At 40.5% G+C, this 26,690-nt stretch overlaps 1 protein-coding gene across 6 annotated transcripts in view; it reads right to left on the reverse strand.

The window, feature by feature from the left end:
* The window catches only part of myo9aa (myosin IXAa), an 80,024-nt gene that overhangs the window by 1,746 nt on the left and 51,588 nt on the right, over positions 1–26,690 (reverse strand). For 2 of the 6 annotated variants that reach the window (XM_086070714.1, XM_086070713.1), the window contains 32 exons: positions 26,267–26,462; positions 24,959–25,078; positions 23,568–23,612; positions 23,053–23,128; positions 20,465–20,605; positions 19,936–19,990; positions 19,731–19,853; positions 18,094–18,174; positions 17,780–17,890; positions 13,330–13,452; positions 12,598–12,747; positions 11,520–11,830; positions 10,276–11,260; positions 9,599–10,197; positions 8,078–8,177; positions 7,648–7,854; positions 6,820–6,917; positions 6,570–6,712; positions 6,218–6,438; positions 5,733–5,849; positions 5,443–5,631; positions 5,264–5,311; positions 4,314–4,425; positions 3,548–3,609; positions 3,153–3,345; positions 2,900–3,028; positions 2,225–2,330; positions 2,019–2,150; positions 1,811–1,934; positions 1,212–1,229; positions 298–506; positions 73–212 (listed from right to left, as the gene is read on the reverse strand). In XM_086070714.1, coding sequence (XP_085926840.1) covers positions 73–212; positions 298–506; positions 1,212–1,229; positions 1,811–1,934; positions 2,019–2,150; positions 2,225–2,330; positions 2,900–3,028; positions 3,153–3,345; positions 3,548–3,609; positions 4,314–4,425; positions 5,264–5,311; positions 5,443–5,631; positions 5,733–5,849; positions 6,218–6,438; positions 6,570–6,712; positions 6,820–6,917; positions 7,648–7,854; positions 8,078–8,177; positions 9,599–10,197; positions 10,276–11,260; positions 11,520–11,830; positions 12,598–12,747; positions 13,330–13,452; positions 17,780–17,890; positions 18,094–18,174; positions 19,731–19,853; positions 19,936–19,990; positions 20,465–20,605; positions 23,053–23,128; positions 23,568–23,612; positions 24,959–25,078; positions 26,267–26,462 — 5,464 coding nt within the window. The remainder of the gene's footprint in view (positions 1–72; positions 213–297; positions 507–1,211; positions 1,230–1,810; positions 1,935–2,018; positions 2,151–2,224; positions 2,331–2,899; positions 3,029–3,152; positions 3,346–3,547; positions 3,610–4,313; positions 4,426–5,263; positions 5,312–5,442; positions 5,632–5,732; positions 5,850–6,217; positions 6,439–6,569; positions 6,713–6,819; positions 6,918–7,647; positions 7,855–8,077; positions 8,178–9,598; positions 10,198–10,275; positions 11,261–11,519; positions 11,831–12,597; positions 12,748–13,329; positions 13,453–17,779; positions 17,891–18,093; positions 18,175–19,730; positions 19,854–19,935; positions 19,991–20,464; positions 20,606–23,052; positions 23,129–23,567; positions 23,613–24,958; positions 25,079–26,266; positions 26,463–26,690) is intronic. The other 4 variants (XM_086070715.1, XM_086070719.1, XM_086070718.1 and 1 more) reach the window with 4 other exon arrangements.

Genomic DNA, 26,690 nt, shown 5'->3' on the forward strand with positions numbered 1-26,690 from the left:
TCATCTTTACAGGACAGGATTTCTTGATGACACATGTAGAGCTGTATTTTCAGTTTCTATACAGCGGCATACCAGAAAACTCAGAAATGACTTCAGAGTCCACATTGAGGTTTTCAGAGCTGTCCGCTGTACCGATAGAGGCCTCTGACTCCAGAGTCTCATCATCCGATGCTCGTGGCTCCAGAGTCAGCATCTCGAAAGTCAGCTCCTCTCTGTAGTTGCAGGAATTCACATTAGCATGTGAGCTGAGCACGCATCATTAGCTACTTGGCAATTATGTGCAGTGACAGCATTTACTTCTCTTTTTGCAGGCTCTCAATTTGCTCCGTCAGCACTCTCTCCTCCTGCTCCATCGCTGCGTGCTGATGCTCGGAGATTTCGACCAAAGACTCGTCTCTCTCGTCTCCCTCGCTCTCTTCTTTTACGACGTCAGTTAAAGACTTAAGTCGCGGGCTCACGGGAGGCGAAGGCGAATGGAAGCTTAGACGCTGAAAGGGACCCTTTCCCTGGAAAAAGAAAATAATGGGATGAGAGCAGGGTTCAAGTTATGTGGGAGCCAATGGGAGATCCCAGGAAGTGCACCGTAGCTCCCATAAAGAAGGTAAATTCATCAATCTGTGGGGGACCATTTACATAAAAAAAATATAGGGTTGTCTTTCATGGAAAATGTACAGGTCAGGTGCATAGCAATAAATTAGAATATCGTAGAGATCATTTTATTTCAATATTTGAAACTCATATTTCACTTCTGAATTATTATGTAGATTTAATTAAGACAACAATTTCCTATCTAGCTAATGCAATAATAATAAATAACTTTTCTTGACCTGGTGAATTTGGGGTTTCATCAGCTCGAAGCCATAATCATCAAAGTACAGGAGCTTATGTTCTAAAATGCGTTTCATGTTACTCCCACTGAGATGCACGAGTATTATTAATGCTGACGTCACATAAATGCAATACTTGGACAACATAATTGCATAATTTACTCCTACATTTGGAGAGACCCCCACGAAGCTCATATTGCCCTTCAATGTAATTCCAGACCCTTTTCATGCATTAGAACTTAGTTATTGTGTATTACAGAATGTAGTGCAGTCATAGGATTTGGATGGGAACCATGGGAAATGCAGCAGAGCACAAAAACAACACCCACAAGCCACAAGACAGTTGGCGACAACAGATACACCAGTGATCAACACATACGTTACCTTTTTAGGTGCATGTGACTGTGAAATAGACATGAACACGAAATGAGAACGTTACAAATAGTTTTACTGACATGACATCAGTTTAAGGCAGCTACTATATAAGTCTCATAATCACAATGTACACACATTAACACTGTATCACCTAGGACAAAAATAACGTGAAATCAGTGCGCAGTTAAGTTTACATACACTTGTAAAGAACATAATGTCATAGCTCTCCCAAGCTTCCAGGCTTTTCTATAACTGATAGAGTAATTGACGGATACTTTGTCACAAAAAAGATTCATGATTTTTTGTTCTTTCATGACTATTCAGGGTTAACAGAAAAAGTCAGCAAATCTGCTGCGTCAAAAATATACATACAGCAACACGAATTAGCAATTTTGGTGACTTCGAAAGTTTGTCAAAGAAATGAGCTTATTAAGGTCTTGCAACTTGCACTGTTGCACGTCGTTTTCGCACAAAATGAAACAGCTGTTAGTGTACGTTACTGTTTAGAGGTTAGGGAGCATCTGAAAAGGATGAAAGCACAGAACAAAAGTAACATACGAGTCACTAAGCCTTTTCTGAAGGACGCAACAGTCCCAGTTTGATCTTACCATTGATCTTCGGATGAAAGTCAGTCTGCATTTGGCCTTATTTTCCGCAAATTCCAGGGTGTTGATGTCCTTCAGTCGCACTTTGTACTTTGTCATCTGTTCACAAATGACAAGTTCCACACACCTGTAGAAAGATAAAAATACACCTCAGTGTGCCTAAAAACATTAAATGTCCACAAAGATGACTAAAGAGGTAGAGGCTGCTTACGCTGTGGTCTTGCCGATGTCCTGGACACTCTGAAGTGGATCAATAGTGTCTGGACAGCGCAAAATACAGGGAGCAAAAACGATGGCCAAGGCATTCGCTGACATACGGTTTGTTTCCTCTTGCAACGCAATCCTGAAGGTATGAATTCCGTATCTCAATACTTCATCAAGAACTCATTTTAAAATGCTGAAATCATTTGCATTTACCTGACAAGATGAAATATGAGCCGTTCCAGTGTGTTCAGGTGAGTTCTGCTTAGCTGGTCAACAACTGAATACACCCCTCTTATCATTTCTTTTCGATCCTGCAAACCTGAGAAAGGACAAACGTGTTTATTTTTAGGCACTCACAAAAAGTGCAGCAGGAGACATTTTAAAGTGGAAGTCAACCTTAAACATTTCTCGACAATAGTATGTTATATGTGACCTCACTTGTCTAAACATGACATTCTGATTAGATTTGTGGAATAAGAGTTATGAAGCAAAATCCAGCCGTTTTAGGAGGCGGCCATCTTGCCATTTGCTGTCGAATGAAGATGACATCAATGTTGCTCAGGTCTCAGGTAACAACCAATCACGGCTCAGCATCAGAAAACAGATGTTTTCAGGTTCTGAAAACAGGTGAGCTGTGATTGGTTGTTGCCTGAGCCCTGAGCAAAATTTATGTCATCTTTAGTCGACAGCAAGTGGGAAAATGGCCACCCCCTGAGTTGGATATATATAGAATTTTTTTTAAACGGCTGGATTTTGCTGCTTAACTCATATTCTACTAACGTAATATTAAACTTATTTAGACCATTGGTGCTGCATAGAACATATTATTGTAAAAAAAATTATGGGGGGGTTGACTTGCCCTTTAACACATACAAGCTGATGACTTACCAATAGCACGTATAAACTCCTTATACAGCTCAAACGTCATCAGAGGACTCGGCAGGTCTCGCAACCACTGCTTGAACACACTAGCAATCACATGGATGTTGTAGTCGTCCAGATTCATACTCTCCACATCTGTGGCAACACGCAGACAGCACAGAAAAACAAAACAAAGTTAGATGTGAATAAGGAGCCATCTTCAAAATCTTTGGTTTCAACATCTATTTTTCAACGCGTGTAACTGGTCACAAAAATTTACCTGTGTCAAGTCCCTGTTTCAGTTCTCTAATTTTATTGGTGGAGCCCGATTTCCGATAGATTCCCTCAGTGTAGAGGCCGTGCATCTCGATGTAGTTGATAAGCTTCTCCACCACAAGGGGCACCGTTCGCTCATCATTTGTCAGGCGTGACACCTCCACACCAAATTGTTTGGGGGAAAGCTCTGGGTCAAACTGCTCAAAGAGACAGAAATATTACTCAATTACATAAGCAGACACATCATTAAAAAAAAAAAAACATGGCACATTGCCAGCTTGGTAATACTGTAGTCAAAAACTATTTTTTTCTATTAGTGTACAGTGTTAATGCATACATAGCTGCACATAGGCTCCAATAACACAATTCAAGTCATTAGACTTTTTGTGGCTGTCTCACCTTCTTACTGCATTTGGTGGTGGTCTTTTGGCAGCACTTTCTGTGGCAGGCGTAACGGCACACTGGGTAAACACAGCCAGAAAAGTCAAACACATTATTTCCATTATCCACACAAAAGCAGTGCCTCCTCATCTTTCAGCAAGTCCAGTCAAAGACAAAAAAGGATGAGATGAAAACGGCAGAGCAGCATTGGCAGGCATGAGGAGAATATACTGAGCGAAGAAAGGACAAATTGTAAGAAGAAATGTCTGGAGTCACAGACCCCATGAGTCCAGTTGAAGACAATCTGATTAGGACACAGGAGGGAGTGAGGACGGGATGTGACTTTCAAAGGCCAGGCTCACTCAGACATTGTATATGTGCATTATATGGTGCATGCTTGCGCGAGATCATGAGGAAGTCTTTAAGAAGCAAAAGGTCATAATGGTCGCTGCATGAATCAATGCATAAAAGCGTTATCTAACACTAATCAAATAATATCTACTTACAGGAAGTGTTATTTTAGGTCATAAGTGATCTATTGTGTGGTCTTATCACATGACCACAACCCTGTCAGCAGTTAAGTGTTTTTTAGAGCAAGAAATGGACTTTCCTTCTGGCAAACATACAAAACTAGTAGAATTGTTCATAAAGTTCTTCAGTGAGATTAAATGTTTGGTCTCTTTTTGTTTTCAGAAATCATGTAGTTTTATGAACGAGCATTTCAACTATTTTCACAAATGAATCATTTAAAAAAATCTAATTTTGACTGCGTTCGCATACTCACGTTTGCAAACACAGGCACGATCCATCATCCAGATGAGTGATGAGCAGTATTCACAGTATGTGGGGATGCTATATTGGGTGGATTTGAAGATGTGGCCATTATGCTCCTCAACCTGTGTATGGGAGTAGAGCAAATCTTTAAATGTTAAACTGCACAAGAACAGTATATATCATTGTTTGGGGCAAAAGTACTAGAAAACACCTCTCAATTAATCATATAATTAATTATTCAATCAGTTTGCCATGAATCTTAAATCTTCAGCATAAAATACATTTTGGGGAATAGAACGCCCGTTTCTGTTCCCAATACTAGACAAACAAGTTACAACAGTGTTTTATAGTGAGCCCCCCGTTGGCCTTATAATTCTGGATACATTTACAAAAATCCCCACAGACTAAAATCGGGTAAGAATAATGTAAGGTGTCTTCACACTTGTACATTATATACAGAACACCAACAAGCCCTAATATTATGACCAGTTGCACAATATAACATCCAAATGACACAAGGACGGATCTTTAAAGTATTATGTTATAATTATGCAATCTGTCTACAACTGTGTTTGCATTGGTGTGCAGTAGCATGAAAGTTTAAACACAAAATATTAGTAACAGCATAATACTGAGAGCTGTTGCTAAGTTGTTGTTGTTTTTTTACACTCATGAAACTGAGGTTAACACAAATATTAGTTGCAGCTCTCATTATGATGCAGTACAGTTCTCCATCTCTGCAAACTACAACTCCCATAAAGAACAACCAAAGTGTGTGACATTATTCATTTGCAAAGGCAGAATATTTGATAGCATGCTTATACTGTATTATCATTGTGACTGGCTGGTGTATACACTTGAATAACTCAACACGGTGTAGTAAACAGAATGTAAAGGCAAGCAATCTTCTTTTTCATTTAAAAATAACTATGCAATGATGATGTCGCCGAAGAAACCTACAATGTCTGCATCTTTCTTCCTCCGTTTTTTGCGCTCAGGTTTCGGTTGCTGTAAAACAAACACACACATCAGAAACATGAACATGCTTCTTTCACATTCGATCCACACCGCTACAAACAGATAATAGTTTCATCTTAAAATCACTGTGAATAACCTTGAAAGGTTTGTGATGGTGTTACCTTAGTTTGTGTGCTCTCCAGAGGTTTATACTCAGTCATGAACTCATCCAGGAAGACTTTAAAGGTGTTCACCCAAACCGTGACAGGAGACTCTCTCCAGTCCCTCTGCTCCTGCCGCATTGTCTTTTCCAGGATTTGCTCAAACAGAGCATAGAGGTCTTTGTAGCGGATGCTCTTACCATCGTCCATCTGGTGGAAGAGAAGCAGAGATTTTATCATGTTACAGTGGAAACAATTGTCAATCAAACAGTACTGTGTAAACTGTCTGTAATTCCAGTAAGATTCCATACCGCCAAAGCTGTGGAATAGGAGTTGAAGATATTCAAACGAAATTCCTTCAATGCTTTTTTGAATACAACGTCCACCATGGTGTCCTTTTTGCTGTGTTCTGTGTCCAAGTCACTGATCTAAAACAAAACTTCACAGGTCAACTAAACGTAGCGCTAATTGTCTGACAGCAGAAAATATTTTATTTTGTCTCCATACATAACACAAATTGGATTTGAAGAAGAAAAAAAATCAACAATGTGACTGATTTGGAGGCCTTACAAAAAGAGCTATAGAATTTTATGAAAGGCATTTCATGCAGCATACAGTTCCACAATAACATGAAGCACACAAGTATTTAGCCAGGTGGGCTCTAGTTCTTTGCTACTTCAAGACACAATACACACTGAAACTGACAGGAGAGACCAAAATTGGAAAACAAGATATATGAAGAAATCCATGCACATCTTGAGTCATTTCAAGAATCCATGTGTGTGTGTGGCCTTACCTTCTTCGTGAGAAAGTCCTTCATGCTTGTGTAGTCATTAGTGCAGGTGAGGATCTGAAGGCTGTCACTTGGCCACTGAATGGGTTCTGCGGCCATACTGCTGATCTTTACACTGCGCCTTCGCTTCACCTTGGGAGACGGTTCCTTATTCTCTTTCAAGTCTCTGAACCCTCGATCCCATGTCGGGTCAGGACTGTAGCGAGGGGACAGGTTTTCTTCACCTGTTAAATGGACCACAAGCTATGTCAGAGATATTGTGGTAAGAGTTCTTAATCTGGAAGTGTGATGAGGTTCCATGATGTCCACACTCAACCACCTCCGGTTCCATTGAAAAACAAAACATTCAACTGACCTTGAAGACCTTCTCTCAGCAATGTCCCCGTGTCTCCATAATCTCCATCCAGTGAATCTGCCCCACAAATCAGCTTCTCCCGGGAGGTCTTCTTATCACTTTGCTTGGTCTTGCTCCAGAAACGCATCTTCCCACGGACTCTGCTAAAAGATTGATCAAGACTGTGAGATCCATGCATGAAATTGTGTTCCAAATGTACTAAGGTAATTTACATTTGGTACTTGTAATAAAGATCAGAGAAACGACAAACCTTCCGTCCTGCGAGTTCTTGCGCAAAGAGTCCACTTTTCTCAGATCTCCTGAAGACATAACTTTGTGTAGATCTTTTTTCCCCTCTGAGCCTGCAGGCTGGAATAACAATGTGTGTGTGAGAGCGTTTAAAAGTATTGGGCCAAACAAAATTGAGGCAAACTCTGCCTGAAACATTGGTCTCTATCACAGCCCACCAGTAGATGGCAGCATTACAGTACAGTCACACATCTATATAGCCTTGTGCCATGCCTAACGAATACCACCCCCCCAAACAGAAGCTAATTATAATCCACTCCTCTATAACTCAAATTTGGAACCACCAATTTTACACTTTGACAATGGTTAGACAGCTAAAATTAAACTACAATGACATGCACATTTTTGCACAAAACATCACAAACATTAAAGTAAAACTGAAAAAACACCTGTGAGAGAAAGAAAGGTAACGTTATGTTAGTAAACCCACTTAAAGTTTAGTAGCAGTAGTAGGTCTGGGAAAACACATTTGAGAAATCGCCCCTCCTTGTGAAGTTAACATTTACTGTAGATAAATATCTTTGAAAGGGAAGTTTAGTTGACCCTCTGATTCATAAAGTAAACTCATTTTACAACAGATGTTTTCTTCTTCTCGAGGACAGCTTGTGTTTCAATACAAAATATTTTTGGGCATTTCAAAATGTGTCTTCGACTGAGTCAATTGAATAAAACACATGTGGAAGCTCAGGATAAAGAAGTGTCAGTTCTCTATGCTGTGGGAGTTAGGAGGAAAGAAGCAGAAGTAAAGAACGAAGCCGAGGCCGGCGATGGCATCGATGGGGCCCGTTACCATGTCGGAGTCACTAAAACAGGAGCCTCCGAGGACTTCCTCCGTGGAGCTCTGCTTGGAGAGGGGTAGAGGGGAATGTTGGGGGCTGCTGGCATCATAGTCATCCTCATCTGAATCGCCCCCAACAGAAAGGACGGGGGCGCGGGTGAGGAAGTCGGAGCGAGTCCGTGACATTCGGGCTTTCTTTTTGTGCCCCACTCTGCCCACCTGGAGTTCACCGGAAGTGATAACAGCATGTTGAAATAGCAAGAGGATAGAGCCCAGTTGCTGTCATACCCTTTTTTCTTATAGTTGTGTTTCGCCACAACCCAGAAATAGGCCACCCATAATGCACTTCTTTCATTCAATCACTCATTCAATGAAGCACAAATGTAGATGTAACAACAATTATAAAAAAAAAAAAACACAAGTAAACACTAATTTTGCTTACATCGCGTGCTTTTGCTCCTTTAGGCAGTCTGGAAACAGAACTAAGCCCCTCTGTAGCGACAGCTTGAGGCGTCCCTTTGGTGTCATTTACGCTGTCGAATCTGAAGTGAAAATATTGAAGGGAGAAAAAAACAACAATAAAAGAGGCATTACACATTAGTTTAGACATGAAATATAAATAAATCCACAGTACTGTATACATGGAAGTAAAAGACAAGTTGGCTGGTTTTACAATTCATTATCTTTTCTGGCTTGAGAGGGAGCGTTTGAGAAAACATTTTACTGTAAATTACATTATCAGGAGCAATTTGGTTTTGAAATACAAGACATAAATCCCATTTGCAGCCAGTAAAGTACAGATTTATAGGGCAAAATAAAAATACATCTTTCAGTCTCTTTTCATACTCCTTTGGAGACGTGCTGTAAATCGCCCTAAATGTGAGGATTATTTGTCAGCCACAATAGTGTCAAAGTTAATGGTGTTGTATAAAATCTTGCCTACAAAGATGAACATGTTCAGTTTTTATTTAGTTTGTCTTTCCCAAGAAGCCTGATAAGATAAAAAACAGGGTGTCGCAAAAAAAAGAAAAGAGAAAAAAAAGTAGTCTAACATGGGCAATTCTTGCTCGAATGATCTCAGAACTGGTTTTTAAAGTTTACCGTTCACTTTCTCTTTATTCAGGATAAAGAATGATTAGCAATTAACAAGCATTTTGTGTGTCAAATTAGGTCAAACACAGCCAAACAGTGTGCAGCTTGTATTTTAAAGAAAATGCAACAACAACAAAATACAGCAACTAAAAAGTAGAATTAGATGTGCCACAAAAAGTAGAGATGCATGATAATATCGGTGGCCGATAATTAGCGTAATTATCGACCAAAAACCAGATAATAAAGAAATCTGCTGATAATAATTGACTTGTCGCGTTGGTCCATCAGTTGTGGCTGTGGCTCAAGTTGTGCCCAACTCCTCAACCTCTCTTCTCTCCTATGGTAGTGTCGCATATTTGTGACGTCATAATGCGCGTGACCTCGTGTCGCCTCATTATGGCGACATGGCAGTCGCCAGTGTGGGCTTTCTTTACTGTCTCTCCAAAATGTTACCCTCGCAGTTTTTTGTTGTTTTTTGTATTTGTAAAGCATCACTGTTTTGTTTTGGTAAACTCAAAATGAGTTACCGTTTGTCTTTAATACAAAGCTATCAATACAATTTAGCTTTTTGGTGTTTTATGCAATGTTTCAATGTATTTGTACATGTTAGATTATATTATTATAATTGTATTCAAGTTAATTCTGAATTTAATTTAAAAGAAAGGTAAAAATATGAAACCCCGCTATATGATGTTGATAGGAGCACTTACTGGCACACTATAATTACTCAGATATTTCAGTTAAATACTGAGTAATACTAATGATTCTGGGATGAAATGTAAAAAAAAAAAGTAACAATTTAAGAACTGCAACACTGCTTAAAACTCTCCGCACTGACCCAATTAAAGTAGCTTATTATGTTAATACTTACTTAGCAAAAGTGACTTTGTCCTTGGGGGAGAAGAAGATTTTTCCCGGCTGGGTTGTCATACTAACTGTGGAGCCCTGACTACGTTGCACTTTCTTGGTCGCTGCCCTCACTCTGCTTGCTCCGTCTTTGGACTGCAGAGTGAGTTTGGGTGCCCAGCCCTCGGCAGCATGTTTGTCTTCCTTGCGCCTCGCTGTGGGGGCAGAGGCCGGCGGAGGAAGTAACTGGGGCACCCCCCCACCTTGTGGGGAATGTACCGAAGGGTCCGACGATTCTGACTGGGATCTACTATGAGGAACTATCCCTGATGTTCTCTCAACCAGCAGAGATCTGGGTCTAGGTGGTTTGCCAGAGGTGGCGGGTCCGCCAACATCTTGTTCACTCTGCCGGCTCTGCTGTATCTTCCGCAGAGCTTCTCCCCTCTGTTTCTCGAACATTTCCCTCTCATACTGAGCAAAGAAAAGGCGCTGACGCTCCAGCGCTTCTTTCTGTTGTCTTATCTGCTCCATCATCTCCTTCTCATTCTGTTCTTTCTGATTACGCTGCCTCTCCTCCTTCTCCTGGTTCAGCCGCACCAGCTTCTCCAAGGCAACCTGATCAACCTGCGGGATGACAGTGGAAACCGGTTACATGAGACAGCGCAGCTGGAACATGCCCTTGCCTCTCATTAAGTCACAAACCTCAACACAAGGATGGACCAGATGGCTCAGTTCTTCACTCAGTGGGGTTTCCTTCTGCATGCTGATGACCACCACCACCGGCCTACGCGTTGAGTCTTGCCTTTCTTTTGTTGGTTGAATGGTGGTAGTCGGAGAGCTGGTCATCTTGGCGTCTTGTACAGGTTTCCCAGTTGGATGACTAGGAATGACAGTGCTGCTTTCATTAGCAGGGATGTAAAATGTCGGGAGGTAGTTCTCGAGTTTGGACGGATGTGCGCAGGAGATGGCAGGCTCTGTTTGTTGTTGAAAATGGCTTTCAGCATCTGAAGCTGGCACCCTGTTGAGTTGCTCTGTCTTTGGGCTCATCGAGAGCGCTTCCATACTTGGATCTGACAGCGAGCCAATCGGTGAGCAGAGGTCCTCACTGTCAGTCACCTCCTCTGTTGCTTTGGGAGCATCCTCAATACTCAAGAGTTCAAAGCTGCCTTTGGAACTCTGACTGTCAGGTGTGCCCTGTGGTGAACACAGAGGGGGGGTGATGGAGGGCACCAGTTCAACAGACCAGCGCCTTTCCTCGGTGGTGGGCGAGCTTCCACCGCACGTCGAACGGACCTTGAGGAGCTCCAGACTGAATTGGGCTTGCTCCAACTCTCGCATCCGCCGGCTCTCTCTCTTGGCCCGGTTGGCTTTCTGGCTGAGCTCATCAGCTGCTCTGAGCTTCTCTCGCACCACTACTGTGGATGGAGTGACTGAGCGAGCTTCCTCTGAGTGCCAGGTAGGTGAACTGGCATATTCTCCTCCCATTCCTTCCTCCTTAAACTCTGCATCATTGCTGCCAAGGATATTGAGTGTCCTTTCCCGGTTGTCATAGGAGTGGTCCTCACAAGTGCGAAGGTTCAAACCCATGACCCTCACAAGGGGCTCCTCTTCTGGTAAAAAGCTCACCTGGCCATTCTGTAGTTGATTATTCCTCTCCCTATGTTTCTGTTTGGTCAGTTCTCTGAAGCTGGTGATTGGAAGAACATAGGAACCGTTTAAGCTCATTTAAAATTTAAAGTGACTCTTATCATCTTTACACGCTATTTTAAACACAGTTTGGTATATTCAAATCAAACTATCTTTAAATGTTTTCACTAGTGAGAGGCTTGTATGTCATGTTCAAAATGTTCTCAACTCTGTTGTGATGATCGATCTCTGCAGATAAATCAGAATTGGTGTGACAACTACAAAAATGTAATGCGTTTCCCATCTGTTGTATGTCTTACCGTTCCCGAGCAAGGTAGCCTCTGATTAAAGCCTGGAGGTGCACCGCAGCAGCATAGACACGCAGGTAGGCCGCTCTGGCTTGATGACAGCGCCAGGCCGTCTGAATGACCAGAACTGCCGTGCAGCGCCGACACAGCCACAAGCGCCATGCCCTCTGAAGCACCAGCGCAGCTTCTCTCCACAACATGAACCGCTGACGCTCACGGTAACCCCGCCAATGTGTCTGCAGGCACAACGCTGACGCCTCATGGGCATTCTGGTCAATCTGCTCTTCCTCACTTTCCATAGGTCGGTACAACCGCCACCATTTCTGTCAGTAAAAAAAATGGTAATATTATTTAATGTTAGTTATTATCGCTTCATGGAATACATCGTTGCTCATGAACTTAGACAAAAATCTGCTATTACGCAGGAATTCATTCCACCTGAGTAATTGGTAAACAATGTAATCATTGCACCAGGTAAAAAGGGATTTTCAATGTATGGAAAAACCCAGGTGCCTAAAAACTAAAATATTGAAAATATATTTTGATGACTCGTTGCAGTTTCAGAAATTGACAGGAAGACAAGATGAGGGTGAAAAGGTCAAAAAACAAAATCATTTTGGAATTAATCAAAAACACATTTATTATGTCGAGATTGTCAGAAGTGATTACTATACAGTATTGTCAACAGAGAGATTATATACTCTTACTAACATTTTAGTTTGGAAACAGTACAAGACCAACAGATTCCAAACTGAATCTGTTTTGAAAATAACTAGTTAAAAAAAAACTATTTTGAGTAAAAAACAAACAAACCTTGTAGTGTTATCATCTATTGAGTGTTTTATTGCCAATATTTGAAAATAAGTCCTCTGCAAATGTTAAAATAATAATTTCTCATGACAAAAATCCAGCAGACAAAAAAACAATTTGGCTCATGTAGATGGCAGGAAATATAATTGAATAACTACGGTTTTATCTAAATATACAGAAGTCAGCATGTCATGCATAATCACTTCCCAACTAAAAACATGACTTGAACACAGGCAATATCTACTTCATAAAAGTTAAGCAGACGCAGAAAGAAGTGTACCTGAATGCAAACTGCCGCTGCTCTCATTTTGAGAAACTGCTTCCTCTCCAGTCGGGCTCTGAATCGTTGTTGCAGCATGACGATGAGCCTGAGAACCTCACGGTGGAGTTTGGCCTGCAGCTGCTGACGCTCTGCCTCCCGAAGAAACACCTGAGTGGAGGGAGCATCATTATCTCATCGCAAAGTTAATAAAGGCAGAGTTTGGAGAGTCCCCTTTAGTACTGGGAACAGCAAGCACTCACACACGAACATCGGATATCTCTGACACATGGCCACAAAAATGCCAGGTATGAACTTGTAATTATATAGACAGCATCCTGAAGACATGGACCCTCATCCATGGACACACACCCACCAAATACGGGGCACTGTCTTCATTCATTACATCCTTACACTAAGAAAAGTTTCATTAGTTGTGACCCACAGCATCCCTCCTTCTTGTCCATATAATTCAATGTGCTGAGGTGCTTTGACTAAATCTGCTTGTTCCTGTAATGGCAATGTACATACGCATATATAATCCTAAAAAGCAATCTAATGACATCAAGATTGACATAAACTGTTTATATAGAGTTAAACTATCCTTATAGCATTCTGTCACCATATTTAGCTGGTACTTGTGAACAACATCCATTGCTTCATCATCTGTGTAATATTAATGGCATATCATAACATATGCCATCTAAGAAGCCCCATATAAGAGAGTTACAGAAGAGGATGGTCAAACTATACCATGGTCTTGCCAACTTGATACCCATCTGGTTCCAGGTCCAGCTTGTCCAGCCAGTGCTGGATGTCCTCTCTGGTGGTACTGATGCGCTCTGGGAGCAGCACAGAGAAGTGATGGACAAAATCCTGTTAAGGGCACACAAGAAGAACAAAGAAAAAGAGATCAGCTCATGTTCTGGTGCTAATGTTACTTAATTAAACAAAAACAGCTGCATTGTTAGTGTTTTTTGTGTGTGTGCATAAAACACTTAACAATACAAGCCTGTGGCCTTGCTGAAATAATATATCACAGACACAAGTGTACTTAATAAAGCATCACTTGGGCTTAAAAAAAACCCCAAGACTGAATAAAAGCTTCAAAAGAACACGTCATTTCAGGTGAAAGTCAACATTGTTCATTTTTGCAGGCGTTCAGACATCATGATATAAATATGCTGAAGTCCTACTCTGCAAACTGAGGCCCATTGTGTAGCTCCAATACACTGCATCCTGAGCTCTTGGGGGTGGATGGGGAAACCGATGCCGTGTTTATACAATTACAAGCATGGGAGTGTTGCAAAATGGTGAGGACAATGGACAAGCTCTGTTTCTAAAGAGTCAGCACACAATCAAATCTGTGAAAATGATATCATGCCAAGGATATTTGTCATTAGTGCTGACCGCAGCGCTAAATATGTTTGAAAAAATGTCTGGCAAATGATGAACAGTGATGCTCAAGTTATCTATGTAACCTCATCATATAGGGTACTATTATGAGTCCCACTCACCTCATGTCACGGTGATTACGTAGTGTACATTCACCGACCACTAAATTGGGTCCGCCTCCACATCACGTCTAATGACATTCAATATGCTCAGCTCGGAATTAAATTGTCATCCGCAGTTTGGCTTTAAACTGCAGTACATCATAATGGAAGACATTTCTTCAGTGTGTTAAGTTGAAAGATTAAAGACACTCCTTTGTATACCTTGGTTATCAGAAGGTTGAGTTGATATTTGAAAAACTAATTTTTCTGCGTTGCGAGCTCAAATTAGTTTGCCGATTGGCCAAATCAAGGCATGTTTGCCTTAATTGTGTAAAACAGATCAGACAAGACTGTCTGAACCACACCCTTGTTGAAAAGTCACGAGAAACAACTTTTCTTGTTGTTTTTGAAGCGCTGTTTGAAGTTAGGTGCACCTGAGTGTCTAGTGAATGTAAAGTTGTGCACAAAATTAGCAAAGAAAGAGCACGCCATCTTTCTACAATGTGGGTTAGCCCTGTCTATTTCACTCCAAAAATCTGCTTTGACAGATGCCAGTGGACTGCAGCCACCTGAAAGTGTTTACGTAAGGAGGGCTCACTCCATTAGTTAGATTTATATTTTGAAATGAACACATTTCTTGTTGTTGTATACATCCGCACAGGAAGTTATTGTCTAACTAATCTCAATCATGTTTAAATATCCAAATTTAGATTGATGCCACTCATTAGCAAACAGTGATTGCATTTCCAGTCATATAGACAGATTAAACTTCACTAACTAAACTTTGACAAGAGCAAAAATATCACTATACTTTTGTTGCACTGACTTATAATCTTTGCCTCAAATTTCATGCCATGTCATGACAGCTTTGGCACAAATTAACATCCAAAACCACAAAATGGCAACAGATGAAAGATTGCAATGGGACACCATCATGCTGGACTGACATCATTCTAACACATTTATATGGCACAAAGTGAACTGTATTTGAGCAACATCAGCAAAAAAATATTTCTTGGATAAGAATTCACCACCCTAGCTAGACTTGTGGAAAACTGAGTGTCAAATATCCTTCAAGCTTTGGGGATTTTGAACAGGGAGATTGATGGTACATCTGTGTTCTGGCCAACACATGCTTGCACAGAGGGAAAAAAATGTTAATATGATACACAGATGCACCCCGTTTACTGGCTAAACTTTGGCTCATTGCGGGTTTTCTTCTTGGAGAGCTATTCTAAACCACAGATAACCATCAATTTTAAACATAAACTAGTCACATTGTTCACTACTTAGCTCGTGGAAACAGATGAATAATGTTTTCTGTGGCTGGAGATTTGGGAGACAAGCAGCCTTTCTGAGAATATACTTTTTAAAAGCCTTGTTTCCACAGTTTGGTTCAGCTCACTGTATATAATGCATTTTGGGTAATGCAATGGAGTGCATTAAAATACACCACTAGTCACACTTGCACTCAGAGAATCAGCGCTTTCACAAAGATTTAACAACACTTTAACAAAACACAGCTTGTCCTCTTGAAACATAACAGCCACAAACCAAGACGAAAGAAAGAACACAAAATCCTTTGTGTCGTTAATTGTGTCACGTTGCTCTTTTGCGTTCAATGGCAGGTCACACCACTCAGTCGTCACACTGTTCACATAAATCAAAAAGCAACCAAGCCACCAACATACCCTGCAAGGCAGATTAGGCTTTACTAGTGATGATATAAGTATGAGCTATAGGTCACATACAGCCACCACCGTTCTCTAATCACTGCCATCAACTGGGCATTTACATTATTAAGCAGCAGAAGCATTCGCTTTTTTAAATTAATTTATGTAATTAAACAGTTGGTGAATTAATTTATTGTAAATAAAAAATACATATTTAAAATGTATTTATGTAAGTATGTCACCTTAACGCGTTAATCTAGATGAATTAATTACACGCAAATTAGTGCGTTAAAGAAAATAACGCAATTGATCGAGAGTGGCAAGTCAATGCGCAATTTAGCCCATCGAGGTACCCGTAGGCGGCAGAGGCGCGCCACGACAGGGTAGCACTACTAGCCAATATGAGCATTGACAACAGCAGACAGACGCGAGTGCAGCACAGCCAAGAGAGCGAGGCAAACTTATTTGGACCTATATGTCCCAGAGCCGTTATTTTGAAGGTTCTATTCTTTTCAATGTACATCTTTCACCTCGCCGGGACCCGCGGGTTGCGCCGCTGGGCTTCCGTAGTTGCTGCCACAGCAGCAACTGCAATTCATCACGGAGGCTACAAGCTAGATCACCATGGCGGAACGCAATGTCATGGAGCGATGGCACCAACATTGTTGGAAAGCTGTCGTCGAGACAAGTCTGGGGATGCCCTTAGGTACCCCGGTAGGACGTACGGTTCGGGAGATACGGCCACCCAAAGACCTCCATGAGACCGATGAGTTCAAGGTATAGTAAAGGTTAGTAGTAAAAAAAAAAGAAAAAAAAAAGGCTGCTAGATGTGATGGAGTCATGACGTTTTTGGCAGTACAAGCCTGATAATCGAAATCAATAAAGGTCCACCACCCGTCCGCCTCAGAAAAGCAAGAGAGGGATTTTATTAGCTACTTATAACAGCGAGTAATAACCATATTAGGCTCAAAATGACGTCTCTGGGAGATCTAGCTGTCTTAAAATTCTGGTAGTGCTAGTGGTTAAACGCAAGTTTATTTATAAAAAGAACAAAGCCGAGATTATTAACAAGAACGCAGTGATTTGTATCTTTTGTATTAAAAGAAAAAAACAACTACAGCCTGACATCCTTTAAAAGACTCTCACTGTAAACAAGCTTGTTTGAGCAACTGGCTCAAGGACACATGCAGATCCTGTAACCTAGCTTGGGGTGGGTTTTTGATTTGAGGAATTGATACTGTAGCCCCAGTTACTCTTTTGGGTTTGAGTTGTTATGACCCAGATATTGTAGCTTTAGATTTTTGTTAACCTCTCTTTCTAACTTCTCCTGATTACCAGTTTGTTAGTTTAGCTCAAACCCCACCACAGCTATTTATTATCAGTTCATCTCATGCCATCCATACACCGACCGCACCTTGTGGAAGTTTAGATTAAAGTTTGTTAAAATTTTTGGGGAAAAAAATTTAAGTTTAGATTATCTTTTACAATTATGTATGGCCTAATTGGTTTGTTGATGTGCCTAAACATTTTCTTTTGAATTTCATTTATGAAGCGCTTATGAAGCACTCTTCTCTTCTTGGTGTATTCAATTGATTAGTCATGCACTACAACTTTGTAATATCCTGGAATTCAAATTATTTATTTGGGGACCTCTATCAGATATGAGATTAAAATTGATTAATTAGATTAATTTATTAAAAATCCTGTAATTAATTAGATTAAACATTTTAATCACCTGACAGCACTAGTATTTATTTATTTATAATTGGTTACGTGTACAATTAGAAATGAGAGCGAACTATTATTTGAGTACTAGAATTTAAAATTGTACACTTGAAAAAAAAAAATCGGTTTAGGAATGACCTGACCCAGCAGTTCGTTTCAAAAATACAACATGGCCCTTGAGCATATTTTTTTCCCCCCAACACTGGGCCATCCCATCCCAAGCCACAGTGTGGTGAGCTGGACTGAACTGTTCCACTTAAAGTGTTCAAATAGCTGAGGATCCACATGTTGTAGCTGCAGTGATGTTACCTTAAAGCTGTACTTGATGTTGTAGCCTGATTGCCGGATTCGCACAGTCTCCAGCATACCCGTGTAACGCAGCTGCCTCAGCACCAGGTTGTCATTAAACCGCAAGGGCAGCTGCGAAAGAGAGAGTGGAAGTTTGAGCAAAGGAAACACGTGGCAAATGACACAAGAGGGAGCAACAGGCGGTGGACGGTGAACAGAGAAGAACAGGAAATGATCAACAGCTCGAGAGTACTTCAAGGGGTACGGGGGGAAATGCTTTGCAAAATCTAAACAATCAAAGTGGCCGCAGTCCAAGTTGCATTTGCTTTTTTTACCTTCTCAGCATTGGAACGGATGCACTTGACAAAATAAGGCTCAGACTGACCCAGGGTCTCCATTAGCTTATTGAGAGAGGCCTGCAGAATAGGACACATACACAATACATCAAATTAAACAAACAGACTGAATTAAATAACGGTTTGGTGCTTCCATTGCCGGGTGGGCTTTGTTAGTTGTGAATCACACTTTTTTCTAATGCCTAGTAAAATTTTCTGCAAGATAACAGTGACGCCATCATAAACAATCTCTTATAAAGATGTGGTTTGCGTCGTATGTGCCATATGTTCATCTGTGTGTGCGTGTGTGCGCGCGCGCATGTGTCAGCTACAAGAGGAATTCAGCCTCTGCCTCCTCCATGGGAGATTAAAGCAATCAGTCCAACACAGGATGTGGGAAGTGAAGTCATCCACACACAAGGGCAGCATCTCTCATTGCACCGTTACCAACAACCATCCCTCGCAAAGAAAACGGAAATAAATCAGCAAATAGCAGTTTGTGCTTGCTTTTCTTGACTGTTCAGCGGAAACTCTATAAAGTCGGAATCCCCTGACATTTTACAAACACTCATTCGACCAAATATTTCCAGCAAGATGAACTATCAAGTCAAACTTAGAAACTCAGGAGTCGAACTGTCATCGCAAAATGGATTACACAACATATCTTGCTGGATATCAGCACATGCGGTGAAACTTCACAACAGTGACTGCGTCAAGGATTTTTGCTGTTTCTTCAAGATTAAGAAAACATTTTATTCAATCAATTAAGACTGTTTAACATGTTAGTTTGACTCTAAGATAGTCAGCTGTTGTCTAGTAACTATTCTAAAACCTACAGTCACAATTACATTCAATATTAGGATGAAAAAGAGTTCTAGGCACAAATGTAAAGTACAATCAAAGGAAAATAAGCAACTATGGCGGTAACTAAGCATGTTAATTGTGTGCCACCCGTTCATAAACTTGAAATGTTCTAAGTTAAGAGTAGGACTGTAATAAATCACCTATATTCCATGTTATACCTAACATGAAATACAGTATAGGTGGTACCACTGGTACAGAAGTAATAAGTCACCTTTATCACCCAGTGGGAGTCAAAATGACCTCGTTGAGCAAAGGTGTGGCTGCTGAGTGACGATGCTGCTGCTTCCACTTTCACTTTTATCACGCTTCATATTCAAACTATTGCTCGATGCATTGAAACTGAATCAGGGACCATACATGTATGGCTCATTCATCAGTGGCCAGCAGCAACACTCCTCAGCACAAACGCCTCAGTTTGAAAATAACTGAAGATCAAACGTGAGGTGGTCACAAAAACAACGATTTGGAAATACTGTTGTAGTGTTACCACAAAGCCATCACAAAGCACTCAATAACATTGCACTGTTGTAGGAAGGTTACATAATGCAGGCGAAACAGTCAAAATGTGCTAAATTATCTGCCTTGATGCCATTCATCTGAGATTTTAAGGTGTGTGTGTGAGAGAAAGGCATAATGGATTTCCCACACCCTACTTAAACTGGTATGCCTTGTGTTTGTCATATTCATTGTTAGATGAATGAGACATTGCAGTGTTGCAAAACTGCACTTTTAATAGTAGCTGTTCAAGCACTGTGTGTGTATGTGTGTCTGACCTGGAATTGTGCACTGATACTGGGTGGTTTCTTCTTCTTGTGAAGGTGAAGCAGCGACTTGGTGATGCGGTCATGAAGCGTCAAGTTGCTGAGGTACTTCAGTGACTTGACATTCAATAAGTGCTGCAAGTGACAATCAAAGCAGAACACATGAACACTCCATACTATCACCTGTTTTAAAAAAATAGATATTAAAAAGATCAACCTTTTTTCTGTTTACCTTTGGAAGAAGTGGCTTGGCTTTGTAGTTTTTGTTCCTCCTGTTTGTAAAAAGTAAAAGGACAAAGTGGCAATCTATCAGGTGCCGTCCTTCGAGTTATTTGAATTGAAATCAAGTTTTGTTTATAAATTCCTAAAATTGTAACATTTTAGGAATTTATGAGCTCAGCTGGCTTAGGGTAAGAAGTGGGGGAGACCCTGAAATTATAACCAGCCAACCGCAGGGCACATATAGACAAATAACAGTCACTTTGAAATTCACACCTTCGGACAATTTAGTCTTCAATTGAACTACAATGCATGTTTTTGGAATGCTGAGAACCCCCCCCCCGAAGAACCCCAACGTAATAATTTGACACAGGAAGACCAGAGCCGAGAACCCTGAACCTCGTAACAATGAGACAGAGACGCATCCATTGTGCTGCACTATCCCTCGTGAGGTTAAGCAGTTCAGATAATAATATATACAGTATATTGTTTCTTTAATTCATCCTCAAAAAGGAGAGAGCACTCACATAAGAATGTCATGGGCTCGCTCCAGAAGCTTACTGCTGGCAGAGTTGACAAAGATGCCATCTTCGTCTGTGGTGGAGCTGCTGGATGATAAGCGGCTCTGTCGTCCCATACGCCCGTTCCAGGCAAGGCCCGGAGAACCTCTATGGTAAAGCAGACACAACATTTTATTACATTTATCAATCAATTTATTCTTCCTCTGTGTTAATACTTTTATCAGTGCGATTCTGTCTGGTATACAAAAGAAAGTGTGTAATTTCCCGCCCAAAATTAAACATGCATGCATAAGAGTGGACTCACTCACCAAAACATGAGGCCCAATCTAATACATAATATAAACACACAACCAAGCATCACGTCAGTTTAAGTAGTAACAGCACCAGCAAGACAATTCAGCTGAGTCAAAGGAAGGGGAAATTAACGATGGGAGTGCTAACAAAACATATAATATCTGTATTTCTATCATTCTGAATCAACAGACTGTAAAAGCACTGTGTAGCTTCAGCTTATCTTTCAGCTACATTATGCATACAATATATCATGTTGGAGCAGCTGTGCTGTGGAAAAGTAGAGTTTGATACAATGTACTCTTTTGCAGTCGGAGAGTGAAACACCAAGTAACGGAGATACTTATTTATTTCCCATTGCATTCCCATATTTGTTACAAAATACAGTAATGTGTTGAGACAAGACGATAAAACACATTATGATCTAATACTTTGTGTCAGTTCTTTCCGGCCATGGAAGAGATGCTTATCTATCGGCATAACGATTTATCCTGCCTTATCCACAAACTCAGAGCAAGAGTGGATGTGATTTGATTACATGCAAACTAACGGCCGACATGTTCATATTTAAGAACCGTTCAAATGGCCAGATATGCTACCCAGAAGCATCACTTTGCGTTAACAGAACTTGTGCAATGTCTGCATTCTTTAAAGTATAACTGGAGAACTACACACTGCGATAGCTAATAAGGAATACGCACAAATCATCTGATCACCTCTGGCCTAAAATCTTAACATTTCTCCCCAGTTGATCATCAGCTTGAGTAAAGGGCGATGCACAATATGGCCTTTGTGTTAACTTGTCGATCCCCGTGGTCTCTGTAAGAGCCCCATAAAGCACTGCAGTGTGCAGCACGCAGTCCAGCTGACAAGCACCCTGCCGGGACTGAATATTTATCCCACTCTAGACATTTCTTACCAATACATAGCTGTGACTTTACATCACTGAGGAAGCAGCTGTTCAATTAATTTGGAGAGAAGAGAGCAAGCGAGTGCAAGAAAAGGAGACAGAGAAGAGTAGGCAGAGGTTGCAAATCAAATTAAGAAGGGACTTAACACCCCCTGACTGTGTTTAAAAAAAGCAGGCTTGGGCGGGTTGCTCCGTCCTACCACCAGTCATGAGCCGTGAGCTGCTAATCTGATGGCCCACAGCTAATTAGAGAAGTGGTGATTCAGGGTCTCAGTGTGACAGTGTGACAGCCACTGGGGCCAAAGCACAGTTAATGGTCTCTTCATCATAACAGATCGTAACAGAGCACTTCCGATGCCCACAAGTGTGATCATATGCAGTATAAAAAATAAAAAATAAAAGTCAGAAAGGAGACCAATGTCTGTGAAATATGTAGAAGAAATATTTATGAAGCCCATCCTATAATTAATAATGCATTTAACCATTTTGTAACGTAAGAAGGAAGTCGGTGTTTCCCACAGATTTGAACTCTACTTGGGTGGGGTGGGGGGGTCTCAGTCCTTTTACTACGTCTCCTCTAGCCTCACGATCCACAAGTGAGTGACGGCAAACTAACGTTACATGCGGTATATCCAATCGCGACACGTTTTTTTTTCTTTTTAAATACATTTTTAATAGATTTTCTTGAAAACTTCTTGGGTGGTGCACCCAAGTATTAATATGGTGTGGGAAACACTGGAAGTCAACCTACAAATTTTCTTGACAAAATTATGATTTATGCAGCCCCACTTGTGTAAACATTGAGATGAATATTGTATTTGTGAATACGAGTTGAGCAGCAAAAGCCACCTGTTTTTATCCACTCACGGGGCAGCCATGTCACTTGCTGGCGACTGAAAACGACATCACGGTTGCAAAGGGGTCAGGTAACGACCAATCATGGCTCACCTGTTTTCTGAAGCTGAGCCATGAATGGTTGTTACCTGAACCATGAACAACTATGTCATTTTCAGTCAACAGCAAGTGACAAAATGATATGGATAAAAACAGGTGAATTTTGTTGTTTTTAACTCATATTCCACAAATGCAATATTGACCAGAATACTGTATTTAGACTAGCACAAAAAAAAATCCATCTTGTCTACAAATCTTATACTTGTTGACTTGACTTGTTTCTACGACGACTGCCGCCTTCCTCAGCAGCAGGAAGGTGGCAGTCGTCGCCGAAACTAGTCAAGGTAAAACACAACCTTTTTTTGTCTTAAAAAAAGAAAAACCCATAGGATGTATTTAGACTAGTTGGGGCACATACAACATATTATTGTAAAGAAAAAAATTGTGCTGACTTGAGAAACATTGATAAAGTCTGAACATAATACATTGTCAGACTTACCGTTGACATTGTTCATTGATGGTGTTGCTCCCCTGATGGTCTGACAGTGGTGTACGTGGACTCCTCCTGCTCATACCTGTTCACCAAAAGACAGCACTGTGTAAGCATCACACAACTTACATTCAAAATCTAAAATCTAAACCATTTGATAGTTAAAATAACAAGACTTCAGTGTTATTGCAGTGTGTTATGTGCCTCTTGAGTGCAAGTGCTTTATTTCAGAAATAAAGGTTTGTGAAGGTTAAAATGAGTTACTTTTGTTAGTGTCAAATTATAGAAGGGGGCATTTAGTCACAATGCTTTCCATTTGCTGTTTCATACACAAAACAGCATTGTGCTCTAATGTGGTAACTTGGTAATCGTCCTGATGTTAAAACGTGTGATGGAAGAGCAGTGATAAGCCTGCATTTTCTAAATGATGTATTCCATATTGCAAAAATAGTGATGAGAAATTCAAGAGCTGACTAAAAGAAATTGATTCATCAGATGGCTTATAACAGTACTACCGTATATACCGTTTTCAGTCTCATCAATTTGTAAATGTTCACTCTCATCAGGAGCTGCAGGACAGCACAAAACAAAAAGACAATTATACATTTGAGCATCATGAAAAAGACCCATGAAAGTGGCATGTGAAAAAAACTTGGTAGTCTATGTGTAAAGTACTAAATAAAAAGACAAGCGGCAAGAATACACATACACCAACCACCTAAACTAAGATAATATGATATCTATTACAAGAGCTGTATCAAATATAATCACTTTCATGAATATACTAATCAGTTTGATTGACATGACCAGAGATGTATTTAACAATATGTTTATTTTTGTGTTTGAGGTTTGCAGTAGTGTAGTACTTACTGTACTGCACAATGAGTTAAGTCAATTATTTTGACTATTTTATCTCAATTAGTAAATGGCAGAATACAAATATTAGATATACTGTAGCTTTTCTTATGATAATAAACAATATGAAATGAGTCTCTCCGATAGACTAAAAAAACAACAACAGCAGCAGTGACATAACCCAAATTTGCATGCAAGTCAGTACATGGCCAAGTCGATCATTATTATGCCAATGCGATTGTAAGATCATAATTGCCATAAATAAATGTGTGTTGCCATATGTCATCTGACGTCATATTCTAACACCACTTCGCAAACTACTTTAGTTCATTACACAGCGTTCAGAATCTTGAGCCCTCCCTGTATTATCTTCATAAAGACGGAATATTTGATGCAGCTCTTGTATTTGATATCATTATTCAGCATTGTGCAAGTGGTCATAATGTTGTGGTTGTCCGGAGTCTGCGATGCAACCCATCAGTCATCAACCACCATCACCAGCATGTCTAATTGTGCAACAATGGAACATTTTTGTGTGAACTGTACTCGAGGGCAAAACAAGTTCCAAATGGACACGGAAGCAGCAGTGATGGTTGCCTAGCAGTGGCAACGTGTCATGACAAAGCTACAGCAACATGCACTTCTTTGCTTTGCGTCTAACATTTTAGTGACATGACATGCCCGTGAACACCAAGCAGGGAAAATAGCTTCTTCTTTTTTTTTTTTTTTTTTTAAATCACAACATTGAGCTATGCAATGCAAGAGGGAAAAGGGAGACAGCGGGATGGGGAGACCAACAAGCATCTAGTATACAGAAATATTATCTAATACATCTACGAACATAAAACCAGGGTAGTCAACAATAATCACAAAGCAGTCAATAAAGCCTGTGAATTGTTGTCTTAAATTTGGCTGTTATTGTTCTGATCTCTCTTGGCTTGATTCAAGCTGCAGTACAGTGCAGTTATATTGATGTTGGTTGGCCTCATCCCTTATCCTTCCCAGTGGTCTGTGGGTGGACAGGTAGAGTAGGAGGAGTTCTTTTCTTTGGCAGCCTTACTGTGCTTCTCCTCTTTGCATCTCTGCAGGATCTCTAAGCTTCTCTGATGCACAGGGTGCTGCAGAAAGCTAAAACTATCCACACTTTGCAAAACTGCACAGGGAGCAGCGTCATCATGCCCTTGGAGAAGCAAAACAAGATGAGGAGAGAAACAAGGAGAGAAACAAGGGGAGAGAGAGAGAGAAGAGAGAGAGAGAGAGAGAGAGAGAGAGAGAGAGAGACAGAAACACAGACAAACAACACAGGGAAAAGAAAGACAAATGAAAAGATTAGACAGTGAAGAAAAAGAGATGCGGTTGTCTACCGGAGAGAAGACGTTTTGACATTGAAAACTGCATTTGAGGAAGTAGTTGGATGTTTCAATTGCTATTCCACAAGGTGTATTCTGTGGGTAGCTGTTTCCATACTTTCAACAAGTTAGAGGAGTAAGACAATTCTGTGAATCCTTTGTTTGAAGCAATGTTATTATGCACGTAGTGGCCCTATTTCACATATGTTGTTAACTACCAATGCAATATATACAGTATCATCTTGTTAACTTTTTCACTCTTTATATGAAAATTACGCCATTATCTGCTACAATGGCAAGCAAAGAAGCAACAATTAAATACAAATGTCAATAGTGGGGTACAGGAGCGGATCTTTTGGGAATCGAAAATAATATTTGAAGCAAAGTCAAATGATGTTAGATTTACTATCCATTATACAAGGAAACATATCTGCATTTCAAATGTATAACTAATGAAATCTTCTATCACATATCAAATGCAGCAACAGTGAAGTAAAGCGGCATTCAAGTTGACAGAAAGAGGAACAGCTGGTGTAAATACATGGCAGCCAAATGATTACAGAACAGAGCACAAAAACTAAGAAACAGCAGTTAGAGAAGCATCAAATATGTCATGATGCGACAAAAGCCACCTACAATGAACAAATGGTACATAATTCAATGTGGTAAGTATGGCATTTGTTGGCTTTAAATCACTTTCTCATCTGCTAGGGAATTTGCTTATAACAGACCCTAGTTTGATGACAAAGATTCACAAACAAAGCTTTGGACAGAGTATATTCTACTATTGTCTGGTAACTACTAGTAAATATTATGATTAAATACTTGTTTATTTCTATGCCCCTTTACAACATAGATTTTTATTTTATTTTTTACAATATCACAAACATCAAACGTGTCTCCAGACACGTGATTTTCAATGTACTGTAGATTCATAACTGGGTGTAATTGTGCCAAACTAAAGGTTTGGTCATTGTCTATGAATATCCATCTGTTGTAAGACTTCTGTTTGCACTCACCAGCCCTCTTGGGGATGTGCCTCTTCCCAGCCTGTCTGAAAGCCACCAGGGCCCTGAAGTAAGCCCGGAGTACCGCCCAGCGGAAGGTGGCCGACGGATCGATGCCGATCAAACTGCAGATGAAGGCATTCTTGCTGCTCTTCAGCAGCGCCACAATGTCTGGTCGCATATGGTCCGTGTTTTTCTCCCTGAAATCCTTTGTCAAAGACACAGAGGGACAAATTCTTTGTAAATAGAATCGTAAGGTCTGCAAGATTGCCACCAAATATTCAAGTCTAAGAATGGATTATTTCCCAGTAGGCCTACTGTATATCACAGCAATGGATTAATACTAGCTGCAGCTCATGAGACACTGGAGAAATACAAAAATAGATGGGCACAATTGGTGAAATCATTTGCAGTTAGATTTGTTACTGACAATGTT

This window comes from Leptonotus elevatus, chromosome 3 (genome assembly GCF_054856555.1).
Source record: "Leptonotus elevatus isolate MCC_2025b chromosome 3, RoL_Lele_1.0, whole genome shotgun sequence".
Taxonomy (NCBI): domain Eukaryota; kingdom Metazoa; phylum Chordata; class Actinopteri; order Syngnathiformes; family Syngnathidae; genus Leptonotus; species Leptonotus elevatus.